The sequence below is a fragment of the Parasteatoda tepidariorum genome, chromosome 1, assembly GCF_043381705.1.
Source record: "Parasteatoda tepidariorum isolate YZ-2023 chromosome 1, CAS_Ptep_4.0, whole genome shotgun sequence".
Lineage (NCBI taxonomy): Eukaryota > Metazoa > Arthropoda > Arachnida > Araneae > Theridiidae > Parasteatoda > Parasteatoda tepidariorum.
The window spans coordinates 69919347-69939263 of NC_092204.1; the positions used below are offsets into that span (position 1 = coordinate 69919347).

General features: G+C 28.0%; 1 protein-coding gene across 1 annotated transcript; it reads right to left on the reverse strand.

Annotated features, from left to right (window-relative positions):
- Window positions 1-641: 641 nt before the first annotated feature.
- On the reverse strand, window positions 642-18255 carry LOC107446826 (uncharacterized). Its single transcript, XM_043038910.2, has 8 exons — window positions 18180-18255; window positions 16905-17087; window positions 12457-12628; window positions 6832-7662; window positions 4040-4207; window positions 3882-3970; window positions 2314-2407; window positions 642-940 (listed from the first exon to the last, which is right to left on the reverse strand). Exons 2-8 carry the CDS (start codon window positions 17064-17066, stop codon window positions 792-794), a joined length of 1665 nt encoding a protein of 554 aa, XP_042894844.1. The 5' UTR covers window positions 17067-17087; window positions 18180-18255; the 3' UTR covers window positions 642-791.
- Window positions 18256-19917: the final 1662 nt, after the last annotated feature.

Sequence of the window (19917 nt, forward strand, 5' to 3'; positions counted from 1 at the left end):
AGTGAGAATAAAAATGTGTTTAGCACAATATATGGTTTTAAAAACCAGTATCAGTTAATGTAAACTGTTAAAACTGTAGTTTACAGTAAGAACATTCTCACCACTGTTTAAGAACAGATACTTACAAGACTTAATTTGTAAGCAACAAGAAATGTATTACATGTTAAGACTTTCACATCAGTGTTTGGTTCAAAGAAGAGTTGATGCTTATGTCACTGCGAATGAGCCAGCGGTGAGGAAAAATTGTTTTTAGCAGTAAAAAATATAGGTTTTAAAAACTCATTTTAATTAAGTACATACAACTATTAACCCTCTGATATTATGCACATAGAAAACAACTCCAGGACTGAAAGCTTTCCTGCAAAGCTAATTAATTTTTCTATGTTATTACATAGGGAAACAGATGTATGAAAGAGAAATATCCTCAAACATTTTTTATCTTGAGAAAGTATCAAATAAATATTTTAATCTATGTAATTTATATAATCACTTAATAAAGGAAAAACAATTTTTTAAAAAAAGTAACAGAACAATTGACGTTTGAAAATATACAACTGAATGTAAACCTACTGAGTATTTAAAAAATTAAACAGTTTCTAGATAAATAGTTCATAAGCAACTGGCATTACATGTGACATAAGCAATTTCTCTTGAATATAAGTGTGCAAATACACACAAATGACCAAGTGTAAACATGTCATTGTTAAGAAATATTAACTGCTACACACACACACATATATATATGAGTAGTAACTAACATGTTTACAAATGAACATTTTTAAGAATGTATTTTAGTTAAGAATGTCAGGGTTTGGAAAAAAATTTTTTGGAGCATCTGTCTGCCAAGGTTTTAAGAAAATCAGAAGATGATCTCCCATTTCTTTAATCTCTGTATTTTGTGATGCCTGAATTCGTAGCATAACATCAATTTCCAAATAACCTGCAAAAAAACAACTTTCTATTCAACCATTCAAAAAAAATAATAATCTTTAAATATCACATAATACACAACAGCTAAGTCTAAACATATCTATTTATGAAAAGAATTAAGCTAATTCTTTAGATTTTTGATAATTCAGTCTGCTTTACATGCATAAAGTAAAATTTTAATAAGCTAAATACGTGCATAGAATTAAAACCGCTTTGTAAGCAAGTTTTACCAAAAAATTTAATAACAATAAAAACCACTCTGGACGCAGATAACACATGCTTTAAGAATAGTAGTTTTATTCTTCGGAATTTTTTTAAAGTATTAATATTTTTTTGAAAATTAACAAGTTAAAATAAGCTTTCAGAACACACATCTTACAGAAGAGAAGCCCCAAACTTTTTATTACAAGTTTTTTATTTACTAGAGTTTTGCATTGTCAATTATTCTTATATTGATCTTATATGTACAGTGGACAAAATAAAATAGACCACCCAGAATAACTTATCGAATCTTCACATCTAGGACTTAATCTTAATGGTTCAAAGGGGTGACCTCAAACATTTTAATTAATTAGTGTAGATACTGTAAGCTAAGAAATCAAGACAAAAAAAATTTACTTCCTCTGAATAAACATATTCTTTTTCAACAGATTCGGATTTCCGACCTTCAAAACATAGGGGATAGCCACAAACTGTGAAATATGGTCCCCATAGTTTGGTCAGAAGTGCAGTCCAAAATTTGGATCCCTTAACGATATGGTGTTTTTTTTGCGTATTTCGCTCATCTCTATAAATTTTAAGCAATTCAAAATTTTTTCACACACAATTGTAAAATTCGTTTAACTAAAGGTAATTCCTTAGTAAATATTAGTATGTAACTTTCAGTAAATATATCTTATTATTTTATTTACTAATAGTCGATAACATTAAAAGTCTTTTTTTAAAGAACTTTTTAATGAATAGGTATTTTTAATCCCAACTTGCTCAGAGAATTAATATTTTATCAGATTTATTTTATAAAAAAAAACTGGAAGCAGTAAGATTAGATTTCAACTATATTTTACAAAAAAAATATTTTCAACCAAGAGAGACACATAACATGAAAAATTACTTAAAAACTAATGTTACTAAAAGGTGATAAATTTAAAATGCAATAGATGTGGGTAATCTTGTATAAACTTGATTATGAAAAATCAAGGAATATTATTTTTAGAAACCTAAATCAGATAATACCTAAATTATCTTTAGTATAAAAACTTATTCTCTTTAAATCAAAAATATTAAGAATCAATAGTTGATTATAATGTAATAACTATGTAGTATTTTTAAAAAACGATTAATTTTATGCAATCAATTTGAAGTACATTTATAAGCTTCACATACCATAAGCATTTGGATGAAATTCAAAAAATTGATAGAACTGCAACTCATCACACATATATAGACTTGGAGGTTCATCATCGAATGGAACTTCACCCTGTAATAGGCAAAAACAACCCTTATTTAAAACTCGATTATGTACTAGCATTTGGTTTATAGAATATGAGCTTACACTAATATTGCAATTTATTCATATGATACATTAAAGTTTCAAGCAATGCACGTACAGTGTTCCCTCGCCACTTGGCGTTTTTGCAGCTTCAGTGCTTTGCAAGTTTTTCTAAAATATTCATCAAAAAAAAAAAAAAAAAAAAAAAAAAAAAAAAAAAAAAATTAAAAAANAGCTCATTAAAAAAAAAAAAAAAAAAAAAAAAAAAAAAAAAACCAACAACTATGTCGGCAGCCACATTGCGGAAAGGAGCGTTGGAGCGTTGTTTCATGTGATGAGCAAGAGAGAAGGATCCCTGCATGTCAAACAAAGAGATGAGTTGACTCAGAGTACATATACATTGAGCTCTCATAAAGGCACGCGATTGGTTTCCGGTGCTACATCGACCAATGAGAGTACGAGTGGATTTATCCCTGTGAGTTGATTGACTGTGCATCATAGCATAGGTGAGGCACCTAGCATCTTCTCTTGTTGTATCACGCCATTCTTGTCTATGTTGAATATCTCGCATGCTGTATTTTAGTGTTGTGTTGGCAATATGAGTCAAGTGAGAGACTCTTCGCCTCTATCAGAAAGCAATGTTGATTAATGTTTATTACTGTATAAGGTTTAGTAATTAATTAGCACTGACACGTTTAAGTAAATACGTATACCGTCGTAATTTTTGTCCTAAATGTGTAAAGTATAAATACTGTTTACATATTTAAAACATTCGTGTACCCGCATATCCGAAAATTACTAGGGGCAAATACTACTTTGCGGTTTTTCAGCTTTTGCGGAAGGTTTTGGTCCCCATTAATAGTGAAAAACGAGGGATCACTGTATTTTAAACAATCATATAAGCCTAATCATTATGCATAGTTAAAATTGCAGGTATTTCTCAAAGTTAACATCATTTGAGCTATACAATAATGCATTGGATCTATTGTCGTCTATTACAAAATATGAAAGTACACAACATACTAAAAACATAACTCATTAACATGCACCAAGAATATTATTTTTTCATTGTTCTCGCCTAATCAATGCAATTGTTAACATTCTATTTCTTAAGATTTTTAAAGCTTAATAGGTAGGATAAAAGATATGGAAGCAACACTAAATAATGATATACTTCAAAGGTTATAGACTTAAGACAGGTTTGTGAAATATTAGACAGATTTCAAAATCAATGTATTAAATTTGTCAAAACACAGGCAATTATTCTGAAGTTCAAATAAAAATTAAACTTTTTAATTTTGTAAGTGGTTTAATTTGGAAATTCATCAAAGAAAATAATGACTTAAATGTATAGAATTTGCTTAGTTTTATATTTTTCAATAAATAATAACAAAAACATAAAATAATAATAATTAGATTTTTTTTTAAGTTATTTAAATTGGATTTTGAAAGTTCTCATTACCATTTGTTTAAGAGTCAACACAGCATTTTCACCCAAATTAATTTCTTCACTCAACTTATAATATTTCAGTGATCTTTCATCTGTTTTACCTATAAAAATAATAAATAAATAAAATCAGTAAATAAAAAATTGCCAGTACTTATTTAAAAAGAAATTACCATTTTTTCCATTTTCACAGCCAGCAGGTAAATCTACAGAAGACATTAACTCGTTTAACTTTGAATCCCAAACAGCATCAGACACATTACTTTCACCCCAGTTAGAATCAGAAACATCCAACTCTGGAAAAAGTTCATCAGAAGTAGGAGGAATATCACTTGCATTATCTAAAATGAAACAAATATGAGTAATTGATTAAATAAATAAAAAAAGTATCAAACTTTCAGTAACTAAAACTAAACAGTTGAACAGACAGTTTTTGGCAAACTGATACTAGACATTTTTTATGAGAAAAGAAGAAAATTTTATTAATATGAGAACAAGAAGATTTTTATTATGAAACTAATAGTTTATGGATCCTTAGTGGTTTAGGGAGCTACCTCAAATATGCTAATTAATCGGTGAAGACGACATTTTAAGTTACAAAATCAAAAAAAAGACATACTTTCGCTGGATAAACATAACTTTTTTTTCTTTACTCTACTATCTTGAATATATCAGGGATGAGAGTAGTTGGAAAGTAAAAAAAGAGGAAATTCAAGAATAAATGAATCTATACACTGAGTGGCCAAATTATTATGACCACCCCTTCAGTCGTCTGCTTCCATACCCTATACGGCGCAATGTGCGTCGAACAGTACGTTCAGAGACATTCACAGTTGCTCCTTGATTAAGATCACTTGCAATTTGTCGCACTGTTGCTCTCCTGTTGCGCTGCACAACCCTGGCCAGCCTTCTCTCTGATCAAGCATTCAGTACCCTGTGACGACCACAAGTCTGACGTTGAGATCCGGTTTTTTGCTTGATTGTCCATTCTTTGTACACATTAACAACTGCTGCTCTAGAACACTTCACAAGTGCAGCCCTTTTGTTATGCTCGTTCCGACGCATCTCGCACCCACAATCATTCCACGTTGAAATTCAGTTAAATCACTTTTCTTTCCCATATCTGAGCAAGCAACACAGTATAACTGATGACTCACTTGTCCAGCATTCCCGTGTTATGGTTATCTTGCCCTCTAGCGGCAACGCTGTGACGCAATAACTCATTTGCATAAAACTCTGAGGTGGTCATAATAATTTGGCCACTCAGTGTATATACAGAAATTTGACAAAAAAGTGCAATTTTTAAACTTGTAAACCATGTGATTATAAATCCCGATGATTAATTTTAAAATTGCATGAATATATAAATATGAATCACATGCATGATTTTAAATTAAGAGAATATGAATCCCGAAATGAGGCTTTTTAAATCACGTGAATATGAAACTCTATATTGAATTTAAAAAATGCGAAAATACAAATCATGATGCGTAATTTTTAGATCACGTAAATACGAATCACGATGCGTAATTTTTAAATAGCGCGAATACGAATCCCACTGTCTAATTTTTAAAGCACGTATAAATAGGAAAATTGATGTTTGACATTACAACCGCAAAAACGAATCACGACATTGGATTTTAAGCTCGTGTGAATACAAATCGCTACATAGTGTTTTAAAAGTGCGTAATTTCAAATCGCGATATTGGATTCGTAAATAAGAATCGCAATGAACGACATTTAAATCGCCTGATTAAGAATCGCAACATTCAACTTTTAAATCAGGTAAATATGAAAATCAATGTTTGAGGGAGGAATGAGGACTTCAATACTTTCGCTTTGTGGAAAATTTAATTTCTCATAAAATATTTGCAAAAAAAATTTTCAGCGGAAATTAGCGGGAAAAATGGAAAAATCTGAAGAAAAAATCAGAAATCCGCGAATGCACGGAAGAATCACGTCCCTGATATATGATCCTAATAGTTAGGTCAAAAGAGAGATTGAAAGCATGTCCCCTTAATGTTAATTTCACTTTTTAAGTATTTTGTCACATCTCGAAAACTTGAGTGAATCAAAAATTTTTTGCACACAATTATAAAATTCCTTTGTCTGAAGATAATTCTTTGTATATTTAAAATTTGATTTCTCAGGAAAGATTAGACCAATTTTTTTTTAAATTTAGTTATTTGTCATATGAAAGAACATTTTTTATTTGCTCAAAATATACAAAAAGTAAAATTAACACTAAGGTGCCCACATTTCAACTTCTCCCTTGATCGAATTACGGGAACCATATTTCCCAGATTATGACTATTCTTCTGGGTCAGGAATCCAAATGCGAAGAAAAAAAAGGTGTTTTATAGAAAATATGTTTTTGTACCCATAACATAAAATATCATCTGCACTAACTATTTAGCATATTTGAGATCATTCCAGTGGACCATTAAGATTGAGTCCTAGTACATGAAGATACAATCACTAGATCAAGAGTTATTGATAAAGTTTTCTTTTATTTTTATGGAACACTATATAGAACATAGATTTATGAATCAAGGATGCAATTTTTTTCTTATTTGATATAATTGACTAAAATCTTGCAATATGCAATTGAATTGTTTTAAAAGTATAATTAAAAAATATGTTAGCAAGCTAATATTTGTTTTAAGATTTTCAATTAAAAAAAAAATATTACACAATTTTAACCTGTTTTTTTATCATGTTACAAAATCTAATTAAAACTGATTTAGAACTTACTTATATTTATGCTGAAATTGTGTCCTTTAACTAAATTAGAATAGGTAGCAAAAACAAGATATGCGAATATAATGATGTTGTATAACCTTCATGTATTTTTTTTTTTTTTTAAATTTATGGACTACCAGTTAAAATTGTCAGAGTTACTATTTTTAAAAATGACTTCTATAAATTAATCATATAAAAATAAAGAGAGCAATAATATACTTACTTAGCATCATAAAGTGTTGGTCATTTGTCACAATGTCAGTGTTAGCATCAAACGTTATATTAGGAATCGCATAATCTTCAACAACATTTTGAAAGTTTGCCTTAAATATCTCAGATACTCGATCTGCAGACTCATTTTGTATATTTGCTTCAGGAATTGAACCATTAATGTTAAAGGCTTGAGATATTAATTTATCATGCATGTCAGCTTGACATGTAATGTTATTAAATGAATAGAGTTCTTGATACAAAGGCAAATTTTGAGATGCCTCCAATTCTAGAATCATAGGTTCATCCTCATTATTTCCTTCAGTCAAGGAATTCAATGTTCCATAGTTTTGAATAAAAAGCACATTAAGCATGTTTGCGTCATGTGTTGTATCAGATATTCCCCATTGTTGATTCAAATATGCAACATTATGATCGTAATTTAATTCACCAAAATTACCATTGATGCTAGGATTCAAGCCAACAAAAGGCATTGGTGAATCGATTTCGCTTTCATAATCAGAACAGTTGTAATTATTAGATCTTATTCCACTATCCGGTTGATCAGTAGATAGAGGTGATTCAATAGAACTGCCATAACCTACTGAGTTAGGAGTCTGAGGAGATCTTATTCCACTATCCGGTTGATAAGTAGATAGAGGTGACTCAATAGAACTGCCATACCCTTCTGAGTTAGGAGTCTTAGATCTAATTTCTCCATCTGGTTGATGAGAAGATTGAGGTGATTCCAGAGAACTAGTACCATAAACTTCTGAGTTAGGAGTCAGAGGTAAATTATTTGATTTTTTGATACTTTTCTTAACAGCATCTTTCTTCCGCTTCTCTGAAAGAAGAAAAAAGTTTTTGCAACAACCACTCAAAGTTACAAACTAAATGTCTGCATATGAAAGATGACGTAAAATAATTTTAATAAACATTTCAATTTTTAATAGAGCTACAATAAATGAAGCAGTGAGAAAAATTATATCTTTCTAAGTAACTCAACCTAAAGGGCAAAATTTAATGTACTTACAATATTCATGTTTCCAAAGGCATTACCTACCCATAGGCCATATGTTAACTAAAGTATAAATTACTAATTTATAAAACTTTTTTTTAAAAATTCTCTCAATGAACTCATGATTCAGCACCATTTAAAAATTATTGCAAAAAACTATGTGATTGGAGAACAATTTAAGGTACCTTACACAAGATGGCTAACTTGTCGAAAAACTTCAGCACAGGCGCAGAATGATTTTTTCAAACTGATATATTTGATTTAATTAATTATAACTTACAATTTAATTTAAGGAAACATAAATTTTAAATTTGGAAGATATATTTCATCAAAGACTAAAATCAAAATCAAATATGCTAAACTAAAAGGTTTATCCATCCATCAAATACAAGAACTGTGAAAATACATATACAAGAACAAAATAAATTATTAATGATATTTATTTCATCTGGCTGTTTGAAAAGCAGGCAAAAATAATGTATATATATATGATGATGATAGCAGCCATGGTGGAATGTTCAGGAATGCAGACAAACAGTTGGAAGGAAAATGATATTTATTTAAATCATTTTAAAGAGATGACAGAGCTTCACATCATCTATTTAAATCATTTTCAAGCATTGGCGGTGCACAAATCGCACTCCGAAATTTGTGTGCTTTAGTTTTTATCCCAGGGAAAGTAGCATAAGTTTTTCCTTATATTCTATTAGGTCTCAAAGAAAAATGGAAACATTAATAATTATAATTAGTCTATTAAATAGGTCATGGGTAGGACTGGGCTATAAATCGATGCATCGCGACATATCGATTTAACGCCTATATCAGCAAGTCGATACAGCGACTTTTGTCCCAGGCGATGCATCAGATATCTGATGCATCAGAAATCTGATTTAAGTCTTCGAAGAAAGACGATTAAGACCGCAAGGATCTTCCCTTACGTTCTGATGCCGACTTGGGGTGTTCGTTTCGTTATGTTGAACTGGCCTTGATTGATTAGCGGTAGAATCAGAACCAGAGTTTTGAGAATACTATATCGTGATCTTGCATGTTCGTTTCGCACCTCTTAGGTTTTTTTTTAAAACTTTGTCGCGACTTGATATCATTTCTTGTAGATTATTTTCAGTGGGACTAACTTCGTGATCGCTGCCGTTGCTTTGTTCTGAACACAATCTATTATTGAAAAGAATTTATAAAGAGTTTCGTCATTAATTAGGTTTTTTTTTTTTCAACAAAACTTTTTCTTACTTTTAAATGTGAAAATTATCAGAAATCTAATTTAAGGCGCCCATAAAGAATTAAGTTACAAAGTAATTAAATTTGCTAGTTTTTTTTCTTTTCTTTTAATTTATTAAAAACTTTAGGATAAAACTTCTGATAACTTAATGGGTTTTTATTACTGATTTTAAATTTATAAATCTTGAGTTGCTTTTATTTTTAGAAATAAAGTTAAAACAAAACTTATTTTTTGTCATTTGGATTTGGACATAAGTCAATCAACTTCGTTTGTTCAAAAAAATTTGAAAGGTTTGCCAATTTTATTCATTTTTTTCGTTTTATTAGAGAGTACAATCAGTTTTTTAAAATTTTCTTTTAATATTATTAGTTAATTAGCTAAATATATTATCGAATATCACAATTCTTTTGTTTTTATTTTTAAGAAATTAAACCTTACTTTGTTTTTCGTTCATAATTCGGTCATTATTCAATTTAATGTAATTATTTATGTGAAATAATAATAATAAAAAATAGTGATTTGAAAGCGTTTTATTATTATTATTTTTTTTTAAAATTTATTTAGCACTTTGTTTTGAACATACAATTAATTTTTAACGAACTTATTTTTTAAATTTTCTTTCTATATTGTTAGGTAAATATATTGATAAATTTCTATTTTATTTATTTTTTTATTATTTATTTTTAAATTAAGAAATCTTTCATTATTTGCGTGATCATTTTTAGAAAAATAACAAAACTTGCATTTACTTTTTCATTTAGAATTTGAACATTACAATCGAACTTAATAATTATGTAATTATGAAAGTTATTTTTATATGGCTCATTTAGTAAAATTATTTTTAATTTCTTTAAACTTTCTTTTTTCAAAATTTCATTCGCTTAAACTAATTGATTTTCAAATAATTCATAAACTTATCGTTTTAAAATTTCTTTTATTTCTAGTTAAAAGCTTAGTAAAGTTACCTAATTACCTAAATTAATGAATAATTTAATTAAATTATAATTTAGGTAATTAGGCACTTAATTAGACTGCTAATACTTTATAAACGATAAAGAGGTGCAAATATTTCATTCTGTATCTACACATTTTTTCAATAAATATTTTAAATAAGTTTTGTGCATAGTAGACAATTTATTTAATATCTTTCTTAAGCAAAATATATATATCTTCAAACTTATAAATTGATTTAAATCAATTTGAGTATGGAGTTTCGATAGAAATCTGACTTTCTGTGCTTTACAAGTAAATGAAATTCAAAAATAGGTACTATATCGCGATGCAAAACTGACGATGCATCACGAAATATAATTTCTAATATCACCCAGTCCTAGTTATGGGAAATATTTTTCTCACGTTTAGTTACAGGGAAAAATGTCTAACTGTTAATTAATGCATATTTGATCTAAAAATAGATTAAAAGACGGGATGTGAATTTTAAAGTGTGAGAAAGAGCATTTCGATTTGAACAATAAATTAAGAAAAAGATTTGTAGAAAAGGAACAACATAAAAAGATTAGTTGAAGCTTTTTATGTTACCCCAAAATTTTTTAATTGCCATCTAAAATTTTAAGAAACTATCTGTTTGCAAAACTTTACCTATGATAGAAGCACAATTAAAATGAAAAGAATAAAATTTGTAATTTTAACATACAATCAATATATAAAAATAATATGAATTACAAAAATACTTATATAAACAAGATAAAAATTTAACACAATGTTACTAATTTAACAGATAATTCGCAGCAAAAATTGTTTAGGTCTACTTTAAAAAAAAAAAAAAAACTTTTAATAGTTTCTTTGACTCTTTGTCAGTTCAGTTCAAAGTTATGTTTATATTTCTAGAGGACAGTTTTTCTCCAATAAAAACTGTTCGCCCATACAATTTTCAACTCTTTCATTTAAAATTGTAAACTTGCACATACATTTAAAAAATGCAAATATTTAAAAACATGATAATAAAAATACAAGTTGACATATTGTTACAGGAAAAATTTCAATTTGACTTCAGTATTGTATACTTAGTCAGCAACAAAATTTTTAAAAAAATGATACAGTGGTCGTTGTTCTGAAGTTTCAGACACCAGTATTTTTATTTTAATGAAAAAATGATACTTTGGTCGTTATTCTTCAGTATTACTAGGAGCATTTTTGCTGGATAAGGGGCTGTATTCCCTAAAATGAGGAAAACAGTCCCAAATCTCAACAGTGTTGCACTGGAAGATACTAGTTTCAAATAAATATAAGCACTGTTTTAAATTTTTTTTAAAAATCTATTTCTGGTTTTGACCACAAACAGCAAATACTTGAAGTTTTTTTCTCCAAATTTATCTATTTAACAAATGTTAAATCTGTTTAACAAGATTCTGTTTTACTCTGTTTCTTCAAATCAACTTGTTTTTAAATTTTTCTTTTAGTTATAAAATTTATATATAACATTTTTATAATTTACGAGATTCATCCTCTTTAACTTTCAGTTTCTCATTAGTTGTAATAAACGTTTAATATATTTTGTAAAACCCTATCTTTAGTTAGATTACCATTTTATGAAGGAGTTTTCAATCTTTTGTTGCTTTCAGTGATTAATCCATTTAATAGTGTTACTTGTTCTCTCACATTTTTCTTCAAATATTTAAACTTTTCTTTTTCCAGGTGAACAATTTATTTATTTTTTTGTTCATCTAGAAGGCTTTATTCTATTACCATTTTATTTCTTAATCAGCTTCTCTTTACTTACAGTTTTACCAAGTTTTTAAAATATAGCTTTTAGCTCCTAGACAATTTCTCCAGTGAAAGTCCATTGTCTTCTAATCAAGGAGATAAGTGCCTCATCCTTATGGTTCAGAAGTTTGGGAAGGTGGCAAAAGTAATATTTTAAATACTCATTAAAGCTTCCTTCAATGGCAAAGTAGTCCTGGTTTGCGGTTAATAAAACAATTTTAGTTAAAAACATTCAGCAGTAAAACATTATCTAAAAAGTAAGTCAATTGTCTTTATCCATTTGGTGGAAAAAAATCTAATTAAGGAGACAAATGTTTCATTTAATTGCTTTAGAAAATTTGAGAAGGTAGCAAAAGTAATATTATTTTAAATACTTATTACAGTCTCCTTAAGTGACAAAGTTGCTCTGGTTTTGGGTGAATAAAAATTTCTTAATTGAAGAACATTCAACAGCAAAACATTATCTGTAAATTAGTCAATTTAATTCGAAATTAATGGAAAATACTGAAATGTAAGTCTAATATGTAAAAAAAATTTGATCAGCTTCACAGTAAAAAGAATATGAAGAAAATGACTTAATAAACAGGAGCAGGCAAAAATATGATTTATTATTGCTCAGAAAAAGTTTTGAAACATATTCAAGAAAACTGGATGATACTTACCTTCACTTTCTTCAGAAGACAAGATTTTATATTGGCGATAATTTTCACCATTAATCTTCATTTCAGATCCAGGATCAACATAAAATGATTTATTTAAAGAACCCAATACAGAATGCTTTGTATCAGAATAAACAGTATCTGTAATACATCTTCCTTTTTTCTTTTTCCAATTCTGAAAAGAAACGGCAAAACAAATATTTATAAACGTCTGCTGATGTTCGGAATTTTTTTTATTTTTATTAATCAAAAAATGGAAAAATGTTTAATTTCTTTAAATTAATAAAAATGCTACAATTTACGAATAGACGCTCAAAGAACAATTCAAAGTTTAATTAACCCAAATTGAATTTTAGAATGCAGAATTTTGACAATCATTTAAAAAAAAAAAAAAATTCTTTCAACTATCCTAAATTGATTATTAGAGATGGTAAGGGTGAATATTAGATGAAGATCCAATGTCTGCTCTTTTAGTGATTATTGAGTGTAGTGGTATAATTATGTCTCATTTTTTGTCACATAAGATCCACCCATTTATTTCGCTTCACAAATAGTTTTCAGAACATAGTTTATAAAAGTAGTTTAGAGCATAACCAGCTTGAAATCAAAAACTGGTATCATACAAATTTAGGCCTGCAAGTTTCATTTTTACCACATATATAAGGCACATTTTAGATGGGTTAAAACTATACTTTATTACTGAACTATTAAGTGAAGATATGAAATCAATATGTCAAAACAAGTCACGACACAGCAGCTTTTTTATTGCTTGGGTTAATTTCGTTAAGGTTAAATTTTTAAGCATTGGGGTCCAGTAACTCAAGCTTTGAGTAAGATTTTGGTAGCAGTAAAATTTAATTTTCATCACACAATATATATATATATATAGGAACATTTTCAAAATTATAAAAAGTGTTAAAAAACAAATCTAAAAAGTGATCAGATTAATTTCTTTTTAAAAATTATTCTGTTAAAACTTTACTTTAATTCTGCACACTCATAGGATGCAAAAGAAAATCTTGATAATTTTTCTAAAATTAATATTGAAAACTTTTTAGAATACTTTGACTATTCAAGTTTATAGTAGAATTTTACATTCAGCTAAGTTTTCATCTCATTATACACACTTACGTCCGTATTCACCAACACAGATTACCTCCGGGTAATCTATGAGGAAGAGTAAAATCACGAATTTAGTGCTAAACGTTATTCTCCAGCCGAAATTTCGCCAAACTCGCAGATTTCATCAACAGTTCTGACTCTCCAGGTAACCCTCCGTTTTTGCCGTGTTATCGGAGGGTAACCTATTGACGAGGAGCTTGTAAACAAAAAAGATGGAGGATTCTATCGCTGTGTTTGAGCTTGAAGATCTTGAATTTGATGAAACTGTTGAAAGAAGGGAAAGATATGTCCCAACTATCAGAAATAATGACCTAAGAAGAGTTAAATGAAATAGACTTTCTTTTGAAAGGTATCGTTTCTTATAACCTCTCCACTTAAATTAGCGATACTCACGCTAATTTGTTTATGCACGTGTTTATATTATATACAAAGTCACATGGTTTTACCATGCCCAATCAAAGGCCTCGTTATATTTCCTGCAAGAGTTAAACTCTGGTTGTGAAATCCTCTGTTGAAAACGGTTGGAGAATAAAAAGCGAGGGCTAATCCAAGAGTAACTCTGAACCGTGGATATTCCGATCCCCGAGTTACTCTTGAATTTAACTCAGCGTGGTGAATACGGGTGTTAACGGATCAGTCATAAACAAGCACAATTTCGGCACAAATTTGAAGAACAGTTTTCTCAATGGTAAATTATAGTGCAAAACATTGCCAATAATGCCTTATGCTATTTTTAGATTGACAGGTGTCTCTTGAAACTTTATTTTACAGTTGTTCAATACAATTAGTTAAGATATTTCTTTTTATAGATATTTCAGTCTAGTTAGCTCATTTTGAAAACTCCAGTGCTATTTTAAGCTCCTGCATGGTCTTATACATCATCATTATCAACGGCTTGACAGCCCAAGGTGGGCTTTGGCCTTTTCAAGAAGTTTTTTCCAGGCTAATCTTTTTTTTTGCTAGTGTTCTCCAATTTTTTGTATATAAGACCAAAAGGTCTTTCTCTAGGCCATCTATCCACCTCAAATTCGGCCTGCCTCTTTTTCGTGTGCCAACTGGTCTTATACAAACTACCAAAAATATAATAATAATAACTTTAAAACTTAAGTAACTAAAAAAAAAATTTGCATTTGTCAGAGTTGATTTTTTTATAACACTTTTCAAGTCATTGTGGAGCTTGAATAGTATATTTTACCATCAATAACGATGTTTAATAAATACATGAAATTTAATTTTATCTCTCGTTTTGAAAATTGTCTCAACTTCTTATTTTGAGATGAAACTTTTTAATTCAAATCCTCAATAAATAATGGTCAGAATGAAACTTTTGAAAAGTGACTGGAAGTACAATCCAATACGCTTATAGTTTTGTTTTAAATGACAATCTCTGTTGACAATTCTTTAGCATTTTAATACATATGCAACTGAAACAAGATAAAGATTTAATTTTCTTTCTTTAAAAAAAAAAGGCTTATGTCAGAAAATATGGTAATTAAACTTTACTTATTGTAAAAGAAACATAAAACCTGTTTTAGAATCCCAATATTTAGAAAAAAGATAAAATATTCAACTCTTTAAAACAAAAATATGAATAAAGAAGACAGATTATGTTATTATTCAAAAATTGAGATAACATTATTTAGAATTAAGGAAATGCAACTATACTCCATTTCACCTCAAGTTGGCACTGGAGAAGGCAGGTAGACCAAATAGCAGCTATTGTCATGGAAATTGGGTTAATATTTAAGTTGGTTGGGAGATGAGGTAGCAAAAATAGCAGAGAAAGTGACCAATATTGACATTAAAGAAAACCAAGCGCTGATTTTTTTTCTCCTACCAAGAATTTTTCTGACATTTTGAACAAAATACAGAAAAGAACAAGAATTTTTTAGGACATTTAAAAGTAGGCTGATTTCTAGTGATTTATAAAAAACAGATTTTTCCTATTAATATTTTTTAATTAAATTAAACTAATTTTAAACAAAACAAAATTATATTTAAAAAGACAATTTTTTATTAATAAATTTAAAATAGTAAGGATTCAATTTTTGTGTCTTCTGTGAAATTATTTCAATTCCTATACATTTTAGTAGTTTATAACGAAAAGATTTGCATACTTATATTATGGCATCATAGAATTTGAATTTCAGATGAAATTAAAAAGACCCTTTAATAAAACAAAAATAAAAATCTTAAAATTCCAGAAACACATGATAAAAGTTCCTGTAAAAAAAGCGAATTATGACTTTTATTTCTAAGCTACACATGGCACAGGAGACACAAAATTTGATCATTGCAGAGATTTAAAAAGGTGAAAATTTTTTATTTTTACTTTTGTTGTTAAAAAAAAATCACGCGTTGAAACAGCCAAACAGCAATATAACATAATGATATTCACCTGTTTATTTTTAACTTTTTTCATGAAAACTTCAACATCTTTGTCTTTGATAGTTTTGTCGCTGACATTCTTAAAATATTTAAATAAAAAAAATAAGTAGAGAATTTAATGCCTATTAAAATTACTAATTAACAAAAAAAAGAAAGCTAAAAATTAATAACTCACAAAAGAAAAACTATCAATTAATAAGTAATGAAATAATACTAGCTAACAATTAAAATATGCTATACAATAGCTATGAAAACAAACTAACAAACGATAACTAACAAAAAACAAGCTAACAGTTAGTAATTATATTAAAAAAAAGCTAACAAGGGATTAGAAAAAAATTAACAATCAATAACTATCAAATTTCAAGCTAAAAATTAACAACTAGCAAAAAAAATTACTATTTAATAACTAATCAAAAACAAAACAAAAAAACAATTATGCGATGTGAGGTTAAGAGAGCGAAATCCATCCATGAGAGATAAGACTCTACAAGAGATAGGACACTACAAGAGAAGCAAAGGCGAGTAGACTCATAAGAGCCAGCTGACTAGTGCAAAAACATAGCCGAAGTACTCATTCTTTGACCTCTGAAACTAATTCATTGCCGAACTAAAACACCTCCTTCGTTGAACATTCATTTTTCTGGAAAGTCATTCATAGGTTGAATACATTTAAATATGAAAAAATTTCAACTACATGTTCTAAGAAATTTCTTATTATACAAAATTTATTTATATTTGTAGGCACATTTAAACTGGAATTAATTCCAAAATAACAAAGAACTTCTTTTTATTACATTCCCTACCTTTCCCTGTAACTTGAGCCAACTTGAGGTGCAACAAAGTATAAATACAATCAAATTTTTTAATAATTAAAGTTATCAAAGTATTTTTGATTTTTTTTAATTAAAATAAAAAAATTATACTCATTATTCACTTACTATAAGCATTCGATTACAATTAGCACACACAATTTTAGTTTTTCGAGGCAAATGGATTCGTAAATTTTTTTCATTGGCATCATGCACTACACAGGATCCATACATGTTAGATTGACTTCCTTCAATTAAGAAAGGAATAATCACCGATCCTTTTCTGCCCATTTTTCAAAACTAAAAAATTTCCTAAAATATAAATCACGAAGTATTAGTATCAAACACAAAAAAGTACAAATTCATATTCATACAAAATATTAGTAAGAAATTATTGTTTATACAATACATTATAATTTTTATATATGCAGTAAAACCAGTCAAGTTAATCTCCATTTTAAATTGACTAAACTATATTATCAAATGCTGAGTTTATTCCTATCATTATTATAATTTAACCTGACCACCTGTCTAGCTTGTATAATAACAGCCGATATAAGTCAAACTTATTGAGAAATGCCATTGAATGCTATCTTAAACTTCATAAATTGACCATAAATTTTTTTTCCAGGAAATGCTTTAATGTTTTATATTAGAATTTCACAAAATTTCTAAAATAATATTAAAAGTTAACTTAAATAATTTTGGGAGTTGATCATTTATTGGGAAAACGGCTATGGGCTTTTGTAACAAATAGGTTCATATGTCAATAAATAGGTTCATATGTCATATAATAAAATAATCTTATAATTATTTTAAAATTTTAAGAAATTATTTAGAATAGTTACATGGCATTTATCACTATCAAAATTTGCATATTTGTTTTCTCATTTCTAAAAAATTTTAAAAATTACATTTATCATCAGGGGTCTGTCCAGGCCGAATTTACTACCGTTTAGCGGTACCTTCACAAATTCAACTTTAGGAAAAACGGTAGTTTCACAAATTCAATTTTAAGAAAAACGGTAGTTTCACAAAATACTTTTTCTTAAAATTTTATTTTTGTATCCCTTAAGAAACGATAAATCCACATTTTTACCATATTTTTTTGTTGATTTTTAAATATAACTTTTAATTTTTCACAAATTATGTCTAAATTTTCACAAAATAGGTACCTCTCAGAAAAGCCTAGACAGACCCCTGATCATTATATTGGTTATATTAAATAAATAAAACCAGGGGTCTGTCTAGGTTTTTTGGAGAGATACCTATTTCGTGAAAAATTAGACATAATTTGTGAAAAATTATAAATTATATTAAAAAAATCAACACGAAAATATGGATTTATCGTTTCTAAAGGGATACAAAATTAAAATTTTAAGAAAAAGTATATTGTGAAACTACCGTTTTTCCTAAAGTTGAATTTGTGAAGGTACCGCTAAACGGTAGTGAATTCAGCCAGGACAGACCTCTGAAAACATAGCACTGATAAGATAAAAGAAATATATGAATGACATGAACAATGGGAATAAAAAGATATTTTTAAAGATAGCATATTAAAAATGAAAGAAAGAAACAAAGACTCAGTCGTCAAAAACTTGCTTATTAATAAGACTTCATGACTATGCTTCAAATGCACCATAATTGATCAACTTGCATAGGTTTCACTGTACTGCACATATAATACAACAGTGGACATAAATTTATAAATTTCAGTGAGAAAATTTTGAAGGTGACACTAAATTGTAAATATTACAAATGTGGAAACCAGTTTAAGTTATAAACTTTTAAATAAGTTATCATTATTTGTTTATAAAAATCAATATAAAAATAATTTAAACTTATTCATAAAAACTGTATTCTTATTAAATTTTTACAGACATTGCATAACTTAATATTCAACAATGCGTGTGTAACTTAAAATCTTTGGCATGGAATTTAAGCGTACTTGCTAATCAATTGAGAAATAGTCTTGGTTGCGTTCAACCAACATCCAAATTAGATACCAATTCGATGATAGTAATTATAGATCCAATTTCTTTTTATAATTAGATAGGTACACTAGGACTTAGTGTTACTTGAATCTAACTAATAAGGTGAAGTAATTTTTTTTAACAAGCTTCATCTAAAAATGACTAGACAATAATTAAGTTAGATTGAATTATTTTGAGGATCTAAATTGTTTAGTTTTAAAAATAATTATACGATTTCTCTATCTGTTAACTTTAAATGCTAGTGATTGATATTTTTTAAGTGTAACATTAACACTCTTTTCTTCTTCTTCATTTTGTCCAAGGAAAATCAATTTTGATCTCTCAATTTATTCAATAAGAAAATAGTAACAAGATTTATTCCATATTAGTTTACTATACAATTATTTTATTTCCTAATGNCCCAGTTTAGGACAGTTTTACCCAGTTTAAGACAGTAAAACCCACGTGTCCTGTCCAAAACCACTTTATGACGTCCAAAACCCCAACCCTGCTCCTATTATTATAATTTAACCTGACCACCTGTCTAGCTTGTACAATAACAGCTGATATAAGTCAAACTTATTGATAAATGCCATTGAATACTCTTTTAAACTTCATAAATTGACCATAATTTTTTTTTTCAGGAAATGCTTTATTGTTTTATATTAGAATTTTACAAAATTTCTAAAATAATATTAAAAGTTAACTTAAGTAACTTTGGGAGTTGATCATCTAACTGGAAAACGGTTAAGGGCTTTTGTAACAAATAGGTTTGTATGTCACCTTATAATTATTTTAACATTTTAAGAAATTATTTAAAATAGTTACATGGCATTTATCACTATCAAAATTTGCATATTTGCTTTCTAATTTCTAAAAATTTTAAAAATTACATTTGTCATTATATTGGTTACATTAAATAGATATAACACAGCATTGATAACATAAATGAAATATATGAATGTCATGAACAATTGGAATAAAAAGATATATTTAAAGATAGCATATTAAAAATGAAAGAAACAAAGACTCATAATCTTCAAAAACTTGACTATTTAATAAGACTTCATGACTATGCTTCAAATGCACCATAATTGATCAATTTGCATAGGTTTCACTGTACTGCACATATAGTACACCAGTGGACATAAATTTATAAATTTCAGTGA